This window comes from Anopheles maculipalpis, chromosome 3RL (assembly GCF_943734695.1).
Source record: "Anopheles maculipalpis chromosome 3RL, idAnoMacuDA_375_x, whole genome shotgun sequence".
Lineage (NCBI taxonomy): Eukaryota > Metazoa > Arthropoda > Insecta > Diptera > Culicidae > Anopheles > Anopheles maculipalpis.
This window is the reverse complement of record NC_064872.1, coordinates 92,341,778-92,361,889: the sequence shown is the minus strand read 5'-3', so window position 1 is coordinate 92,361,889 and position 20,112 is coordinate 92,341,778. Positions and strand designations below refer to the sequence as shown.

The 20,112-nt window shown below is 38.9% G+C and overlaps 4 protein-coding genes across 5 annotated transcripts; 3 read left to right on the top strand and 1 right to left on the bottom strand.

Moving 5' to 3' along the window:
- Positions 1 to 203: 203 nt before the first annotated feature.
- Positions 204 to 2,424, top strand: LOC126561231 (mitochondrial intermediate peptidase). Of its 2 annotated transcripts, none has more exons than XM_050217177.1 (3): positions 204 to 326; positions 390 to 919; positions 980 to 2,424. In XM_050217177.1, the coding sequence occupies exons 1-3, from the start codon at positions 204 to 206 to the stop codon at positions 2,409 to 2,411; spliced, it is 2,085 nt and encodes a 694-aa protein (XP_050073134.1). In that variant the 3' UTR covers positions 2,412 to 2,424. The 2 variants fall into 2 exon arrangements, with proteins under 2 accessions (XP_050073134.1, XP_050073135.1); XM_050217178.1 differs by having other exon boundaries at positions 208 to 323.
- A 556-nt stretch (positions 2,425 to 2,980) lies between these two features.
- On the bottom strand, positions 2,981 to 5,902 carry LOC126561229 (cullin-4A). Its single transcript, XM_050217175.1, has 7 exons — positions 5,732 to 5,902; positions 4,232 to 5,613; positions 3,907 to 4,134; positions 3,739 to 3,846; positions 3,509 to 3,679; positions 3,275 to 3,427; positions 2,981 to 3,103 (listed from the first exon to the last, which is right to left on the bottom strand). The coding sequence occupies exons 1-7, from the start codon at positions 5,862 to 5,864 to the stop codon at positions 3,008 to 3,010; spliced, it is 2,271 nt and encodes a 756-aa protein (XP_050073132.1). The 5' UTR covers positions 5,865 to 5,902; the 3' UTR covers positions 2,981 to 3,007.
- Positions 5,903 to 10,295: 4,393 nt separating this feature from the next.
- LOC126561453 (phosphatidate phosphatase LPIN3) lies at positions 10,296 to 16,732 on the top strand. The gene is made up of 4 exons (XM_050217607.1): positions 10,296 to 13,087; positions 13,160 to 13,511; positions 13,578 to 13,681; positions 16,468 to 16,732. The coding sequence occupies exons 1-4, from the start codon at positions 10,299 to 10,301 to the stop codon at positions 16,721 to 16,723; spliced, it is 3,501 nt and encodes a 1,166-aa protein (XP_050073564.1). The 5' UTR covers positions 10,296 to 10,298; the 3' UTR covers positions 16,724 to 16,732.
- Positions 16,733 to 18,335: 1,603 nt separating this feature from the next.
- Positions 18,336 to 20,003, top strand: LOC126562024 (unconventional prefoldin RPB5 interactor-like protein). The gene is made up of 2 exons (XM_050218434.1): positions 18,336 to 18,386; positions 18,456 to 20,003. The coding sequence occupies exons 1-2, from the start codon at positions 18,336 to 18,338 to the stop codon at positions 20,001 to 20,003; spliced, it is 1,599 nt and encodes a 532-aa protein (XP_050074391.1).
- Positions 20,004 to 20,112: the final 109 nt, after the last annotated feature.

The following is a 20,112-nucleotide window of genomic DNA, read 5'->3' as shown; positions in this document are numbered from 1 at the left end:
CTAGGTACAATATTATAGAAGATAAACATGTAAAACATTATTGTTGCAATAAAAATTAGGCGCTTACTTGGTTCAAATTTTACAATAAAATGGGCAGATTGGTGTTTTGACAGCTTGCATCGGAATTGACGAAGAAATGACTTTGTTCAATATACAGCCTACAACATACATTGAACAGTTAAGCAAGTACCAAAATATACAAAATGTTACGTCGGATGCAAACATTTAAAGGTTCATTGCAACGAATGGTGTCCACTTGGTCCCCGCTGACTACTGCATTCAATACTCGGCCGGAAAAGCGCATAAATTTCACAAAGACCGAAGTGGTTTGTTAACTATTGGGGTTTAACTTAACAATGAATAGATTCTAACTTTTTAATATCTCGTAGGGTCTGTTTGGCATACCGGAACTCATATCTCATGAAGGATTTTATGTGCTCAAAGAAAAAGCAATCTTCAAAACCGATGACCTAATAGATGAAGCTACTTCTCCTGGTCGTATCCGTAAAATGGTTATGATCTTTGATGAGCTTTCCAATAACTTATGCAAAGTAGCGGACCTGTCGGAGTTCGTTAGGTTAACTCATCCAGCAGCAAATTATTGTTCCGCTGCTGAGGACGCATGCATTACAATAAGTGGGATTGTAGAGAAATTGAACACCCATAAAAAACTTTACAATGCCTTGAAAACCGTCGTTGACGATGGGGACAAATTAGAAACAACCGATGTCGATAAGCACGTAGCCAGACTATTCCTTTTTGATTTTGAACAAAGCGGCATACATCTCGAGGAAGAAGCGCGGCAACGAGTGGTATTTCTTAATGATTGCATACTTCAACTTGGACAGCGTTTTATGGCCGGAGCGGTGAATGCGAGACGAATTACAAGAAATATTCTTCCAGCAGCTATTTTGCCCTTGTCAGTCGTCCTAGCGCCACTAGAAAACTATATATAATTGATAACACTTTTATTTCATAGCTTTCCATCTGACGGCGACAACATTCTCGTTTCCGGATTGTATGCCGATTCAGCCAACAGTATAGCCCGTGAGTCAGCATATCGCCTATTTCTTTATCCTGATGCGGAGCAGGAACATCTTTTATCGGAAATGCTAAAATGTCGTCACGAGCTTGCCACGGTTTGTGGATTTCCAACATACGCTCATAGAGCCTTGAAAGGAAGCACTGTGGAAACACCGGAGATGGTAGATATGTTTTTAGATGCTCTCAATGAACAGCTACGACCTCGTGCAGCCAAAGATTTTGCCATTATGCAGAAAATGAAAAATTCAGAATGTGGTGCTAATGTACCGCTGGCAGCGTGGGATACCCCGTACTACACTTCATGTTTCAAACGCAAATACCTACAGGCAAGTGCGTCCGAGTTTTCTCCCTACTTTAGCTTAGGAGCATGCATGGAAGGATTAAATCTATTAATGAACCGGCTATTTGGCATCAATCTAAAAAATATGAGTTTGGAACCTGGTGAAACGTGGACCTATGATATTTATAAACTAGCTGTCGTACATGAAACGGAAGGTTTACTCGGTTACATCTATTGCGATCTTTTCGAGCGGCAAGGAAAACCAAACCAAGATTGCCATTTCACAATACAGGGAGGAAAAGTATTGTCTGATGGGAGTTTTCAAAATCCGATTGTTGTCGTTATGCTGAATCTTTCCCAACCTCGTTGGTCAGGACCAACGCTTTTGACTCCTACAATGGTGGACAACCTTTTCCATGAAATGGGACACGCAATGCACTCGATGCTCGCTAGAACGGAATATCAACACGTGACCGGCACGCGGTGTAGTACGGATTTTGCGGAAGTTCCTTCGGTGTTAATGGAATACTTTGCAAATGATCCACGAGTTATCCGGTCCTTCGCTAAACACTTTCAAACCCAGGAACCTATGCCTGAGAAAATGTTGGAGCGTCTCTGCACATCCAAATATTTATTTACTTCGAGCGAAACACAGCTACAAGTTTTCTATTCTGCTTTGGATCAGGTTTATCATGGTGACAATAATCTGCATGGGGAAGACACAACTGCCACTCTACGAACCGTACAAGAAAAATATTACGGTCTCCCTTACGTAGAAAATACGGCTTGGCAGCTCCGTTTTTCACACTTGGTCGGATACGGCGCAAAGTATTATTCATACCTCATCTCAAAAACGATTGCTTCGTGGATATGGCAAACTTATTTCGAACATGATCCATTCAGTCGAACGCAAGGAGAAAAATATCGCCGAGGTTGTCTTGCTTACGGTGGTGGTATTCCTAGTCGTCTCCTAGTATCAAATTTTTTGGGACGAGAGATCAGCCCCACGAATTTAACATCCAGCCTGATTAAAGAGATAGATAATTGTGCTGAACGTTTGAAATATACGGATGATCACTTTCGATAGTACAATTTATCTTTGAGAGCAAATATAAAATTGTATTTGTAGCAGATTTAAGTTGAGACCGTTTATAATAAAGCCTGGTAGGTGTAATTCTTTATGACTTTTTCATACAACGCAAGAAAATTATGTTTGGAGAAAACAGCGAAAAAAGCCTAGATAACTTTTTTTTATGTATATCCTTCGATCCGAAAGTGGAGATCAATCCTCTGATCTATAAGAATTCATAAATAAAAAAAAATCACATCTAACGCTTCTAATGCCAACGATCACTAAGACAAAAACCGGTAATTTAATTAATCTACAAGTGTTTCTCTACATACATGCTCTTCGCTGATTTATTACAAAATGTACATACGACTGTTTATGCCTTTGCTTTCGTTTTAAGAGTTAATCTGCGATGCACATGATCATTCAACAAAATGAATTGCTACGCTATTACTTTTTCGAACGCAACATGGCTGGAAGAAATTTAACTCGTTTTGCTATGTGACAGGATGTTGCGTGTCTCAAAAGTTTGGTGTTTTACTTTACTGACAAGAGAATTTCTTACGGGGTGAATTAGAATTGTTCATATCGCACGATAATACTTCAAAAACGAATTAGGCGACATAGTTATATTGGTTTTGATTATCCTTATCTCGTTCCATGTAATCACGATCTATCAAAGATTCGATCCGTTTCTTTAAGTCTGCCGGCTGTAAAAAAGAAATAAAAAAAATATTAATATTCTAATGCCTCACTTGTATGGGAAGTAGTAGATGTCGAAATTTTTTAAAGAGGTTTTAGTCCTTCGTGATCACTAACGCCTCAAAGTCTTGTAAGAATCAATGGTATAATACGGCAGACTCTCATACAAGAACACTCACCTTCACCGGAAAGGTAAGCTGTTTATATAATTCTGTGATCAATAAGTTGTGGCTAAGCGTTTTCCTCATTTTCATAATACGTACAATTGCTGCATCAATTTGATACTGACGATCTTGATACACACGCTCTTCAGTGGCTTTTTGTTCTTCCGTCTAAAAAAAAAACAAATATAATTAATATTTGTAACTATAATGTTTCTGAATAAACTATAATGTTTCTCATTGAATACATACTGTTTCTTTCATTTGGATTTGATTTATTTTGATCCTAAACAACTTATTGGTAAACTCGTTGTTGAACTGAAATTTGTCAGTAGTTTCAACCTCACGACCTTTGGGTATTTTTGTCAGAACGCGTGCCTTGCCACACGCAAGCGATTGTAACGTGCGCTTCAGTTCTCCAACCTGGAAACAACTATATTAATATATTTGGCTACAATTTAACCTAACATAACGAACAATACCTCTATAATCACTGCGGTACGTATTTCTTCAAACGAAATAGCAGCATTATAGTTAAACAATAGCAACACTAGTGCTTGAAACAGAGAAACTTGCAAATCTTTTGGTCCCTGCAAATAATAGAAAATAATTAGAGTCATGTAATTAGTTTATATGTGAAATTTTCTCACCGCATCAAATTGTGCTTTAAGCACGCAATGACCAAGCGTTGGTTGCCATTGGAGCTTTCGGCCACTATGTTTTGCTAAGTAAAATTTGTTGAAAATCGATTGATACTGTAACAATTCTTGTGGAAGAGTAACTTCCATTATTGGATATGTAGGCCAGAATCCCATTGTAAGTATGTTAACAGTTAGATCAATATTTTGCAGCTCTTTGTGTTCCGAATTTTGCATACTCTGTAAATATATCAAAAGTAGCTCAAAATTGATTGTAAATAGTTCTAATAAATAGGTTCTAATATTGGCATTAATTGAACTAGCATTAATGCTTTACCTGTTTAAACGCAAAATTAATATCACGGCTTAATTCCATATCCTTGAACATGCCTTCTAGCTTGGAAGTAAATCCGCCCCCACATTCCTGTTTAAGTTTCGACAGCATGCTTTTTTCTGCATCAACCGAAGCGGACTTACCAACCAGAAGACGTTTGGCAAGATCTTTTTTGTAAAACGCCTCGAATACGTCTTTACCGTGAATGAATCGAAACTGCACCATGATCTTATCAAGGATCTGCTCCAATTCTTCTTCCGTGGCTTCTTTGTTGCCTGCCCGCAGCTTCATGTCCACATACTTTGCAATCAACTCAGCAGGTTTGTTAGACCTCTGGTTTATAAAGTACTCGAAGGCTTCACGTAGTGAGTTGCCAAATTTTTCATTTTTTTCGAAACATGTATTGACAATGTTATCCATTTTGTCTTTGTAGTCTAGCAAATCTTGCACCATAGATTTGTCCTTCTCCGGATCTATGACGATGGTTCGCCCTTTTTTTTTAATGTATGCATTAAAGTGTGCGCATAGCTCGGTGGTACCATTCTTCACACGACAAAACAACTTGTAAAGACGAGTTAAATCGGCAAGTCTGTTTTCTTCCAGCAGTTGATCCAAACCTTTTTGCAATATTCCAGTCACATGTTCGTTAATTAATTGTCTCTCCACCGTCACTATCAGCTGATGCCTAGTACAGCCGTCAAGATAATGTTCCAGGCGCTCTTCCTCTTCATTTAAACGTTTATCCACATGTTGCAAATAGTCTGGAACATCAAGTTCCTCCATTTTAGCTTGTCCTTCAGCTTGATACAAATGTTTAGTGGCCATAAGAAACTTTTGCTCAAAGGCATCACGATAAATTTGCAGGTCGGACAACATTCGCAAAAGGCTTTTCAACAGAGATCGGTCAACCGCATCCCCGTGGCGTTCTTTTTCAATCAGAATCAGTATTCCTTCAACGGTTCGAGCTTGAACTAGGTTGTTCATTGCGATATGATCGCGAAAAAGTTCCAATCCCATCTCCCATATTGAGTGTACTGTTGGGTTATTTAAGACGTATATGCGATCAAGGTAAAGAAATATGCTTCGAATCATGATCATCTGCTGGCAGTGCGATTGCCAATAATCATTCATTTTCTTCAGATATACTAATTTATCTCCCGACTCGGACAAAAATGGAACAATATTCGCCTTAACATGCTGCTCTACTAAGGCCGTCAGGTTAACGTATAGTTGAGAATCCATCTTGTCTTCACACATGTGCGATACCGCCTGGCAAAGGCATTCCAGCGAATATTCAATTGGTGTCGAAGTTTGTATGGCAATAACCGCTTTTCGTAGCTGATTCCATGTAGTTTCTTCGAAGTTTTCCGGAATTGAGGGATAAGCTGAAAATAACGGAACCAATTTTAACAATCGGAACTTTTCCTTAGTCTCTTTCAAACTTTAGAACATTTTCATTAAAAATTAACATTAAAACTTCGTAATAAATACACAGATACTCACATTTCATATTTTTTATAATGATTTTTTTCACATCGCCAGGTTTCCCAGTTGCAGTTGTTTTAATAATAGCTCCATTAACAGGGCTTAGGGCCGAAAAATTGGCCCGTTTTTTATCATTTTCAGAATGGTGCATTTTTTAGCTTCGATATAAACCTTTACTAACGAGAAACTATCCACGTAATGTGTTCAAATGGATGAGCAGTCAAGCTTCTACCAAAGACCTCGTATTTTGTTTCCCGAACACCAGCACGGGTCAGAGCAATCAGTAATAATCTGTTGTTTTACTGTTTTTTTTTTGTGAAAAAAGACACACAAAATACACACACGCATAAGTTTAGCGATCGAATTTAAAAGCGTGTATGATTTATGAAAATATATGGCTTCTTTCTAAAACACTTGCAATACGAAAAGTTGTTATATTATTTAGACAAATGCAGAACTATTGGCTTTGGCAGCACTCAAGTTACCGTAACCAAAAAAACACAGCTAAGACGATCGAATATTCGTGGCTCTAAAGTTAGTTCCACAGGCAAAATAGCAAGGATAAGCCTTATCAAATAGAGCTTTTTCACTAAAATGAACTTTACACGATGAAAAATTATGCGCTCGACAGATGTTACAGAATTTCCGCTGAAAGTCACACCAAACATTCACTGCACGACAATGCTTTTTTATTGGTTAGTAATTTCGCTGTCCCTGTAGGAAATGTCATTGACGCGTTTTTATACGTTTATACCATATAGCTGAAGGATGCAACAACTATCATGTTTGCAATGGATGATAAAATGCGCTAGCAAGTATATTACCATTATGCGCAATATAATAAAAAGAAAAAACATTTTTTTAAAAGTTTTGTTACCAAACTTACCCAGCCCCCTCCCCCTCATTCCTCTACTTGAGCTATGATCGTTTTTCACAATCCGAGTGCAGTGTACAAACATAAATTAAAAAAAATAAATAATTTTCCGTACGCATTATTCCGATTTTTTCTGTCATATATCAGCAGTTCTTTTATAAATTTTATAAATTGGGACACTTGTTTCCAGTAACATTATATGTAGGTCTCATGATATATTTTAACTACAAATTCAAATCAATTTTTAATGTTGATGGCAGAATATTGATTTGCTTCACGTCAGTTTGACAGACGAAATTTCACAGGAGTGTAAACCCTGCTTTAGTTATATATGCGAATATGTTTTCCCCCTTGTATACCTATGAAAATCAGATGGCTTATTCATTCGTTTTCATTCATTGGTTTTTCTTCTAAAACTGAGTCGAGAGAGAAGCCCCTCATTTCGCCGTAAAAAATACTTTCAATTTTTTGTTACCTTCAGAATAATAATGAAATCGATAATAAGCATTACGGGATAGATCGAACTGCATTTTATGATACATTCAATGTTAATTGCAAGTGACTCAACAGAGAACAACGAAAGAAGAGTGAAATTACAACATCGTTCTAGAAGTATACATGACTCGTCCTGCGAATTCCTCGGACATCCACCAGTCGGTATATTGGTAAGTAGTTTGTGAATTGCAAATATTTCCCAGAGCACCAGCATTGTGTAGCAGTGCATAAAAAATAATAATAAAAACAGAACTTTATTATCATTTAAAGGTCGAATAATTCGTTTAATATGCGTGCAACTTTCTATATCCACGCGTATTTTTATACGATTGGCACTGAAGATGAAAATGGGACGAAATCTATAATCTTAGTGTTTCTTCGTGATATTTTCAGAAATTGGTTGAGTCTAGAAATTTGTTGTAAACAAAGAACGACCGCGATTAAGCATATAACAGCAGCTTTAGCCACTCTGCGTCTTCTCGCCAAGTTTTGCAGTAGAGGGGAGCATGTTTGACGTAGTATTGGTGCAAACGACTGCTGCCGACCTCCGCTGACATGAATATTAAACCTCAGGCAAACGCATCACGCCATAAACATTCGATTGTCGATTCGATTCGTGCATATAGAATTACCGTAAAAAATGTTTCGCGAGATCCGTTGAAGGCTCGTTAGCGAGACCATCGTTATCGTATGAAAGTCGGAAGTTATCTTCCTTTTCCTAATCGCCAAATACTATTGAATGACATTTCAATAAATTCCTCCCCGGTTTTTCAATGCAACTTTGATCATTGATATGTAAATTAAACATACAAAAAGTTCCAACTAGCAACTAGTAAGCAGTAAACTAGTGAGTGCAAGATTGTGGGGTGTGTTGAGTCTTCAGTGGGATTCGGTAGCATTTTGAATACACGTGAATTCATAAACATGGATTATTTCCACCACCTTAAACATGTTCTACCATCTCAGAAGTTCATCGATCTGTCCTATAAAAATACTCTTCCTTTGCAGAAACGGTCCGTGCGCATCGTGAAACCTGAAAAGAAGTTGAACGAACTACTTCGTGTTGGTTATAGGAGTGCTGTGTGACCGTGAATTGGACCGCGAGTGGTAAGCATTTGAATTGCTGATATAGCAGTTAGGCGTTCAAGATATGCGATAAACGTGCTTTACAGCTCAATTTGGGTTCCTCATTAAATTGATATAGAATCAGAGTTGAACCAGGGGCGGCCCGGAGGTATAGGCGAGAATGGCGCCGGTCTTCAAACTATAGGACCGGGGTTCAAATCGCATCCAAACCGTCCCCCCGTAGTGACTATACAACTACCGTGGTATCGGCAGTCTAGTAAACCATTTGTGATGGTTGGCGTGACCTAGTTGGTTGTTAATCCAAGAAGAAAACGAAGAACCAGTTGCTATCCAAACAAGGTGAAGAACTATACTGGTTAATTTTACTGCTGGTACTCACAGTAATAAAAAGAGAATTTATCCATTGAATGTAAATGTTCTACCGATACACAACAACACAATTGAGTAATGCAAGAAATATCATGTCCTTATTGATCTTTATCCATGTCGCACATGCAATGAAAAATGGAAAGGCCGAATTATGGTAACTATGGCTTTGATATGGATGAGTAGAATCTTATTTCATATAATTTTCCGCTCTTTTCGCGGTTATCCCTATTGACAAAATTGCAATGCACTACATTAGTTGATGGTTTTACATCGATTTTGTCAATAGGGATGGTCCCTCCAACCCGTGTGTGTATGGTGGTTCCTGGGTAATTGTCGGTTTACCTTTGAAGGTCAACAAAAGGGATTACGATACAGTCGCCTAGAGATTGTGTTAAGACATTACATGCTCTCTTCATTCTTCGACGCTTTATTCCACTTCGTGAGGATAAGTTCGATAAGGAAATGTCCCAAGTTCCAACTCACACCATCACTGGCCAGATAGCGCTCGCGAATAGCACTATTTCTAACATAGCAAAATCACTTTCACTGACGCACTGACAATAAAACGACAGTGCAGATCAAACGTATACATGTAAATGTTTTTCTATTGAGAGGTGACTGAGTGGTGGGGAATTATTTGTTTGAGGCGGAAAACTGGCAGCTACTACGTCGCAACTGTACCATGTACATTAAGCAAGCAAAACAATTCGCTTCAAAGACTCAATATCACTCGACGGTTCACCATTGGCTGGTGTGATATAGCCAACATTATTTACAAGTATATGTTACAGAGAAACGGTGTGTATTGTTGTGATATTGTGGTATAGTTGTGAATGTAATAACAATTGGCTAAATGTGTAATTTTTTGAACGTATTGATAAAAAAAAAAATTAATTTGAAGGCGACAGCTTGTTACTTACTTGGAAACAAATAATTTTCTTTTGTAGTAATCTCTAATCGATAAAGTTCCTGAAAGTAGTTATACTTAATTCCTTATCCCATGTGAATAACATATCAGCAAAGAAACTGTGTGACAACGTTTTCACTCTCACCTCGCCGTTATTTACCGCCTTCTCTTAAACAATCATCATTATATTTTGTTTACGCTTAAAGTGTTCGTGCCCCCAAGGAAGATAATATTGATGAATTCGAATCAAAGATGTTACTGAATATAAGTGAGCGAGTGAGTTTAATCCTGCTAGTGAAACTATGATCTCAAACCAGCACCAAAAGTTTATGCCACTCTTTTTGCTATTCATTTTTCATTTTTTATGACTTACTCTTTTCGTAATGATGATCTTTTCTTGACGATGATTCGATGGATGAGGATGAATTTTCGTGTACTTCCAATTCTTTCACCTTTGAGTAGATAGTGTTTTCTATTTCGATGAACCAGCCTTAATTGGGCAAAGGTTAAAAAACGGTTGAAAACATTTTCGAATATGGTTTGAATCCAACGCTCGCTCCTGATAAGAATGTATGTATAAATTTACTCGAAACTTGAACTTACTACCTCCTACCCACCGTTTTATCTTATCTACGTATGTTTAATCTATACTAGTCGATTAGTTCGTTTATTTTTTTCTTCTTTTCTCAATTCATTTATCACTTTCAGATAGTCCACAAGATATTAAACGTTAAATCGGAAACCTGAAATATAGGAACACAGAGGAAAGATTAATTAACTACAGTAGTTTTGAAAAACATTGGTTGTTTGGAATCAATACGCCAACATTTCACAGCAAAAATACTAGCCTCAAAATGAACAGCATTGTCAACTTGTTTAGTAATTTTAAGGAGTTCTACAGTGAGATCAATGGGGCTACACTAACCGGTGCAATCGATGTAGTGGTAGTGGAACAACCGAATGGATCCTTCATGAGTTCTCCGTTTCACGTGCGCTTCGGTAAACTCGGAGTGCTGCGCAGCCGTGAGAAGGTGGTCGACATCGAAGTAAACGGTGAGCCGGTTGACCTGCAGATGAAGCTTGGCGAGTCGGGCGAAGCGTTCTTTGTGGAAGAATGTGCGGAAGACGATAGCGAAGTACCAGAACACATGGCCACCTCACCCATTCCTAGCCATTCGTATTTGAGCAACTATGAGGAAAGTGTACAGAAAAATGATAGATCCGGTGAACCCTTATTTAATGCTATAGAAGGAATTGAAAATTTGAGTGCATCTAGCGAAGCAGCTCCTGTGGGAACTGTTGACATCGGTGGCGGAGCTGTTATGAGGATGGTATCTGGTCAAGTTGGAACACGTGAAAACGACGGTGTTGTAGAGAATGAATTATTGCCTCGTTTGCGTCGAAATTCGGTCGATCTCTCAAACGAAAATCCCGAATTAGAACGGGCAAAATTCGAAAACCAAAGATCCGAGTACAGCTATCGGCGTCACACGGACAATCTTACCAATAGGCCAGATCTATCCCTGACCAAGAAGGAATACACTACGCAAAAACTGCGCCAAGAACTGAATGCAGCTGCTGAGGCTGCCGAACAGGAGCAGATTTTCCACATGGAAGGCTTGGACGTTGGTCCACCTGAAGCTGTAATTAGCGGACAGGTAGCGAATGTCGTCGATTGGGAAAAAAACACTCCCCTACTGCCAGCGTCGGGCGGAGTTGATCAAGCGTTGGAGGATAAACATTTCAAACCAATCGATGTACAACCGACCACTGAGCCCGCATCTGTAGGACAATCGACTGAGGCTGTTCCTGTGATGGTATCAATGATACAATCGGCAATATCTATTGATGGAGTAGTAGACTCAAAGTCAAAAAAGAAGCGCAGAAAGAAGTCATTGATGAAGAAGAAAAATACCCAACGAAAAAATTCAGCTAGCAGTAGCTCTGGCGCTGGTTCGAATCATTCCGATCCGAACGAGGGGACGGAAACGGACAGTCTTACAGTGACGGTTTCCTCTACCGGTGGAAGTTCTTTGCCCAAAGAAGATACAACTGATGGAATCGATCAAGAGGTTCCCGATATTATTAATCAAGTCAAAAAGGAGGAAAATGAAACTCTAACACTTGATGTCCCAACTATGTCTTCTAGTCATCATGTGGATCTAGATATTCATTTCTTCAGTGATACCGATATTGGAACTGGCGTCAGTCCCCAGCAGTCTCGTCCTTCCACTCCTATTCAAAGCGATACTGAGTTTGAGATGTCACAACGTAAAAAACCCGTTACAGAGGAAGAACGGCTGATGTGTGGTAACTCGTGGAACTGGGGAGAACTGCCGACGCAAGTAGAAACTAAGTTGGGCGATGCAGAAGCTGGAAAACAGGCACATCACAACTCTATGTTGACTGGTCTGATGAGTTTAATGAAATACAATAACAAGAAGAAACGTCATAGTGTACCGGATGGGATGTATCTGTCGGAATTGGATAAGCTTAACGAACCGGAGATTGCTCAACTGTACTTTCCTTCATTTTCGAAATTAAAGCAGCAACAAGGGAAGCGAGGCAGTGGTGGCAGCGGTGATGAAGATCGTGAGAGTGGCAATGGAACGTCCATTCCGCAAAGTCCTGCATCAATCGAAGATGGTCCTGGTGGAAAAGATTCCGATTTCGATGAACGCGATCATCTCGCAACGGGTGGCACGAAGAATTTGATTGATCAATCTATTAATTCCTTTGCTCTCTCTCTCTGTGGTGGATTAGCAAACCTAGAAGGCTCGTCCAAACTTACCGATGAACAGTTTGACCGTCACCGACTACAATATGCAAATGTACTGGCCGATCCTAGAGTGTTCAAGTCACCCGATCTAGTCGTGCGTATCAATAACAAGTACTATAGTTGGGAAGTGGCTTGTCCTCAGGTAATGACCATTTTAGCGTTCCAATGTGGTTTGCCGAATGAGTTGTTGACTAGCGCGAAGCAAAAGTCAGCTGATGGATCGAGAGTGGAAGAATGCAAGAAGGAAGAGACATTACAGCATACGCAACAGCAGCAGCAGCAGCAGCAGCAGCAGACTCAGCCAAATGTTGGAGGACGTTGGTGGTATTGGCGCCGATCAAATGAATCGAAAACCACAACAGCGGGCACTCTACCGACTACAACTACTTCGACGGCAGCTGCGGAAGAATCTGGTGTTAGTTCCGATGCTAAAACCTCTGCGGCAGTAGGTACGCAAACTTCACGCTCTAATTCTCCAGATGACATTCACGAAGCAGGCAGGCTGTCGGATACAGTAGTACAGACATTCAGACATGTGTTGAAAACAGAAGATGGATATAATGGATCCTTATCGTCAGAAGATTCTGAGTTGGCCACGGACAAATCAGTGTCCACCGGTGGTTTCCTTATTGACAACAACAGCGAAAAGGCCCTGTGTCTGGTGGGTTGTGGAGAAAAGTATCGAAAGACTTTACGTTTATCTTCTGAGCGCATTAAAGAGTTAAACCTGCTAGATGGTATGAACGAAATTGAATTCAGTGTGACGACAGCCTATCAAGGAACGACGCGCTGCAAGTGTTATCTGTTCAAGTGGAAGCACAATGACAAGGTTGTCATTTCCGATATTGATGGGACAATTACGAAGTAAGTGTTTACGTAAGAAAATTAAAAATTCGTGAGGATTTCAAACATTTCCTACAATACTTATTATTTTAGATCGGATGTTCTTGGTCACATTCTGCCCATGGTAGGCAAATCATGGGACCAGATTGGTGTGGCACAACTGTTCTCTAAGATAGAGGAAAATGGGTACAAAATGTTGTACTTATCCGCACGTGCAATCGGGCAGGCGAAGACAACCCGCGGCTATCTACAGTCGATTCGTCAAGGGGACGTAAAGCTGCCGGACGGTCCATTGCTGCTCAATCCGACGTCACTAATGTCAGCTTTTCATCGTGAAGTGATTGAGAAGAAACCTGAGCAATTTAAAATAGCTTGTCTGAACGACATTCGAGATCTATTTCCCGAACGAAATCCATTCTACGCCGGGTACGGAAACAGGATCAATGTGAGTAAAAGAAAGGTGATCGTTGTGGGATTTCCATCTATTGTTCGACAACAATTGTGTTTGTAGGATGTATGGGCGTATCGTGCAGTGGGTATTCCGACGTCGAGAATATTTACTATTAATCCCAAAGGAGAGCTGAAGCATGAACTAACGCAAACATTCCAATCGACGTAAGTATCATTGACCTTCATTTTCTACACAATTTCAAGCATTTTCGATTCGCTCATTCTGCACACAACAAAGCTCTCGTAATTTTTGTAGAACGCATAGAAAAAGTTCTGTAAAACTGTACATTAATATAGATAGGCATAGTTATGAAGATTGACGGAGCGCATAGCTGCAAATCAATCGAAAGATAAAAAAAGTTATTGTGATATGTTTTAACATACATAATGCATGCTTTTGGATTGCTTAGTCGTTGCTGGATTGGTATATGTATTGTGAACGTTTGGTGTAGAATGGAATTTTCTGAGTTGGGATATTGACATCGATTGAAAATTGGCTTATCAATTAATTGATTTATAATTAAAAACAACGGTATTGGTTTTCTTCTTCTATTTATGGCTATATATCCCGGTTCGGTAAAGAAGTCCAGTTTCTTGGCCCCTACGATATAAGCCAATTATTGTGTAATGCGATCCTCTTGGGGTCTTTTTGATCGGCTTCTGGTCGTTATCTTCATCATTCACATTGTACACATCACATCTTCTGTATACAACAATTCCTATGACTCAATTAACATTTTAATGTTAAAGCACAAAACGATATTAATCACTGCACTCGGTTGTTCAAAAATAAATTTTTGTTTCTACTCGCGGGTACTTATACCATTTTTTTTTTTCGTTTATTGTACCAAATTTGATGTTCAACCCACACCGACGAACGACAAATTAATTATGTTGCCTCGCCGACCATGAACGCGTATGCAAATTGTTTGGCTTTTCTGTTTTACTTCGCCGATCTTTGTATATTTTATTATTTAAAACGTAATATAAAATTTGCATAGATATGCCGGCCAGTCGATTGTGGTAAATGATTTCTTCCCACCAATTCGATGCGAATTTCTGGAGTCTGAGGACGACGACGAACACGACGAAGACGACGAAATTGAAACGTTGCAATTTCCAATTGAAACGAGTTTTGACGAACAGCAATCCCGCATTCAGCAAGAACAACTAGTGCTAAGAAGTGCTGACTACAATGTTTCCGGCGTGAATGGCCTTGTTAAGGATACCGTGTAGCTAGCTCTTCAAAGTTTTCTATATCACTTCAAAAAGAAAGCCTCTTTAGTACTCTTTCTTTCTTTAACATAGTTTTATTGATGTGCTAGCAACATAGATCAAAATCTTCTAGCAAACTAGTCCAAAAGCCATTTAAATTATTCACACGTTTACAGGAAACATAAACGATAAATCGGTATGTAAAATAAGTTCATAGCTTTGATTCATATATCATACAGCAAGATGTTTCTATCTTGCTAATTTTTGTAAACAATCTAAAATCTTGATGCTTGGTATAGAAAAAAAAACATTATGATTTTTTTATACAAGAAGTCACCTGCAGTAAAATTGTAACTCTTCCCGAGTAACTCTTCATCTTCCGAGATGTTCAGCCGATGTAATCGATACGTATAGTCGGATAGTCAAACTGGGGTAAGCATGGGTATGACAAAAAGAAAGCTAGCTTAATACATGTCTGTATAACGGTTACGTATGCATCATTTATATATTCGCGATAATTTTGGGCGTTCAGGATAATTTTGACAGTCACCTACGGAGAAAGAAAATTTTTTTTATGGCAAAATTAATCATCGGGGAAATTTTTTTTGTTTTAGAAATACTAGCTTACCATGTATTTTATTCATTTTATTCAAAATATCCGCCCTCGGCTTCTATTACGGCCTCCACCCGTCTCAGGAACCGGTAACAAGCCCTGGCGACAGTTTCGCGGGGTAGGGTCGCGAAAACGGACCTGAGCTCCGCCTTGGTGTTGCTGGAGGTTCTGTTGGTGTCCCGTTCCACCGCGCCCCATACGAAATAATCTATTGGATTAAGATCCGGGGAGCTGGGAGGCCACACATTCGGCGCGGTGAAGTCGTTGAAATTGGCCGTCAACCACTTTATCGTTTTGGAGGCTGTATGGCACGGAGCGGAATCCTGCTGGAACACGTAAGGTCTGCCGTTGGCCACTCTCGTGATCCAAGGCTTTACGACGGTGTCCAGCATGGAAATGTACCCGTCCGCGTTCAACCTCAGCCCCTGCTCGAAAAAGTGGGGCGGCATCACGTCCCCTTCCGATGACACACAGGAAACACCATCACCGTCTGGGGGAACTTGGTTTGCGGCACCCGTGGTACGTCCGCCGGGCAGTAAGCCAGTCACCGGTTGTTCTGGGTGTTAACCGTGTCGGCGGTTGTCGCGTCCGGCGCGGATCATCATGATGCATGTGATCCGCTTCACAATGATCCGCTCTACTTTCGCTGCTTGTTCCTTACACTTTTAGCTGTCGAATGATGTATTGCTTGTTTTCCTATGCCAACTCCATCACGAGTTATAAACAAAAATGTTTCTGTCAAAATTATCCCGAACGCCTATATATATATATATATATATATATATATATATATATATATATATATATATATATATATATATATATATATATATATATATATATATATACATAGATATAGTTCTTCTTGGCTCTTTACTTCAGTGTTTGTTGCTTCCTTTAAGTGTATCATTTTTTAAAACTCATTTTAATTTGGGTCACAGGTAAATTTTCACACGACATGAATATAACCAATTCACAGGAATAAATAGATAAGATGTCCTATTAACAATAATTTCTACTAATAACAATAACAATAATTTACGGTCTTCAAGAAAAAATAGCAAGAGATATTAGTTACAACGGGGTATTCATCTTTTTTTATTATTCTTCTTCCTTTTTGCAGCTACGCCAACATGGCTTACATTGTAGATCAACTGTATCCCCCGATAAAACACATCGAAGAGGAAGATAACGAGTATACCAGTTTCAATTACTGGCGCGAGCCGGTGCCCGAGATTGATTTTGATGCCTGTGACATATCCGGATTCGCGTTACCATCGTCGGGTGCTGCATCGTATCCGTTCACGGTGGCTTCTGGCAAGGTTACTCCCACGGCAACGCTAATACAGCAAGCCTTGCCAACCATTCCTGAGAACTGAACCAAAAGAGGGACATGACATTCATGAACATGAAATTGGAACATGAAACCCCAAACATGTATATCGGCCTTAATTATGAAGATGAAGTTATCGGAAAATTGGGGAATTATGGTCGCATTTAGAATAGGAAATGCATGGTTATGTTGTCAAAACAAGAAGCTTAGCAAAAAATAAATATTTGATACAATAGTAATAATACTATCCATACTATATCGACAGCTTGAATGAGTGTTTTGAAATAGCGAAAATACTCACCGCTCCGATAGCGATGCTTCCTTTTTGATTTAGATTCAAAAATTTTTGTTTAATAAACAGTAATGGTGTAATGGAATTCTGTGTCCTTTAAATTAACCCACTGACACGAAGGCGTGTTAGACGAAGTGAACATGTGATGCCTGATAGCAAATGTATAGTATATTAGTTTAGTATGAAAAAAAGAACAGTATGCAAAGTATCAGAAAGGAGACAAAATTGAGGCGAAATATTGTACTCATAGAACAGTACAAGTGACTCAGAGTTAGCTGTGAGTACAGTCTGTCAGTCATAGAACTGAGAAAAAAAAGTCCTAAACAATGTGCTAAGAAATACTAAAGCAGCAAATGCATTTAACAGTTCGTCTAAGCTTCTAAGGACAACCCCTATCGATGGATTAGAAAGAACTGTATTGATAGAGATCAAGAGTTCGGTCGATGTTGACTTTAATATGTGGTGCAAAGCAAACAAAAGTATGTGATTTAAAAAAAAGTTCTTTCGTTTTAAGCATTAATTACTAAACTTGTTATTTTTGTACATTTTAATTAGCATAAATAGATGCTAGATTGTGTGCAAGCCGTCATACTCAAAACAAATAAATGGATGCTATATTGTCTTATGGTGCAACATAACTACAAAAAGCAGCTTTACCGTTGAAGACACATAGCCCACAGCATTGCCCCTCCCATGAAGTTATACCGTGAGATGATCTCGTAGGGGGACCAAAGAGAGTTTTTTACATGGGTACCATATCCCATGTCGACCCTAATGTGTCTAAGGAGATTTAAACTCCTTCTAAAAAAAACACATACAGACTAATTTCGTTTACTTGGTCATTTAATATATAATTCGACCGCTACTAGCTACTGATAAAAACTAAAATTTGTTGTTTGTTGTTAAATATTTTTATCATTTAAAAGTTTTATTAATTAGAATTAGAATTTTAATTAGAATTAGAATTATTAGTTAGAATTACAGCATTAGAATTGCAAGAATACATAGGTAAATGTAATTTCTTTTGTCATGCTCAATGAGAAAGAATTACAAAATACCGAAAGAAAATGACATTAGCGTGAGATTATGTATCACCTATAACTCAAATAAAACATGTGTATTATGGAAAGCTGGTATCGTATGTAATGCTTATTAACTGCTTATTACTGTTGTTAGAACTAGTCTTAAATACATTGAACACATTATAATTATTTTCAGCATAATACTTTTCGCTGTACCTACTGCTAACGGGTAAATCAAAAGTAATATTTTTTCGGGAACTGTCAATTGTGCCATCGAAATGTCAAAAAACACGTTGTTTTGATTGTTGTGTTTTCATTTACCAGGAATCACCATTTCCGCTGCAATGGAACCGGAAGACCAGCAAAAACAATTGTACTACAAAACCTATTCCGATGTAAGTACTATCTGAATATTCTATATTAGTAATTCTCATAACACTTGTAATTACTCATGTGCACAACAGGCGTTATGCACAAACGAAGCCGAAACGTCGCAATGGACTATGTACCGACAAGAACACGTAGAGCTAAAGAATAATCTACAAATGTACCGGAATACTCCAAAAGCGGACATATTAATCCCAATAGGAACAAAAGCTTTCATAGCTGGCCAACTTTACCAAACGGGTGAAGTTTTAGTCAGTCATGGATGCGGTTATTTCTCCGAATGTTCCTCGGAACAGGCGGAATCGGTCGCCGACCGACGTATCCATTTGGCAAATGAATTTCTTCAAAAGTACGAGCGTGAACGTTCCTTATACAACGACAAGCTTAAGGTTCCATTAGTAAGCGAAGCATTTTGGACTGATAATAATGGTCAAGAAATTATTGAAGCTTACGATGAAGAGGCAGAAAACCGTTGGCGTGAAGAACACAGTCATCGTGTACGAGAAAGTAAGCAAAGGGAAGCAAAAGAAAGGAGAGCTAGAAGCGAAGCGTCACAAGAGATAAATGATGAGCCACTGTTTGCACAACTGGATGAAATGGAGTTGCTCGAAGTGTTGGAAAATGAAATGGCTCAGCTAGAGCTTTCAACTGGTGAAAATGACGTTGATCTGCTGGATCGTCTGATACGAGGAGAAATCCGATTGAAGGAACAAACACGAATAGCACACGAAAAAACTGAATCATTACCACATGTTCAAACTGCCAAAGTGAACTTGGCATGTATTCAACAGCTGAACAACACAGATTCACCATCAGTTGTGGAAGAGAATCTGGAAGAACAAATCGAAACAACAGATGACGATGATGGCGAAAACGATGACGACGAAGATGATGTCACGATCGATTTTTCCCAGCTTTTGAACGAAACTAAGAACAACACTAATAAGGAGAAAATCAAAAGATTTCAGGCGAAGCTCAAAGAAGTTCGTCAGCGACTATACGAGAATTCGTTGGATGTTGTTCAAAAGGTAGATCTTTATCAGTTGCATGATGAGTTAGAGGAAGCCTTAGAATTTTTGCTTCCTTTGAATGAATCTGATGACGAATATTCGACGGCGAAGTGGAAAAAAATGTTTAAAGAAAACGATGTTGATGAAGCAAGAAAGGTAAAATTTGCTGAACTAGAACAGATTAAACTTATCTCCAATAGATATCAGGAGCAACCTGGCGAGCAAACGCTGCTGAATGATTCGAAAAATACACTATTCCTTCCAATTCAACACGGGAAGTCTATCAACTATTACAAACCGGATTCGATAGACGAGATTGTGTCTCCAGCTGATATATATCGGAAATTTCTCGCGGACGAAGTGTTCTACAAACAATCGCAATTTTCAGATTTGAAGTCTATCCTGAAGAACCATAAAACCAATCATCCTAGTCCGGAACGGCATAAAAAACAAACTCGTGAAAATGATGTGCCCAAGATATCTGAGCCGGATTTGTTGGGACAAGTGGTTGAGCATGGCACTGTAGACGTGTTGATCCAAGAAGTTCATATGCAATCTATGCAGAAGTCACAGGAAAAGAGAAAAATTAGCCGATTTAAGCAACAACGGAACTGAAACAAAGCAAGTATTGTAATTGCAATCGTTAATAATTACAAACACGCTATTGCTCGACTCAGCAATCGATTTCGTCTAATGAGAAATCCTTTAACAATCCCGAAAACTT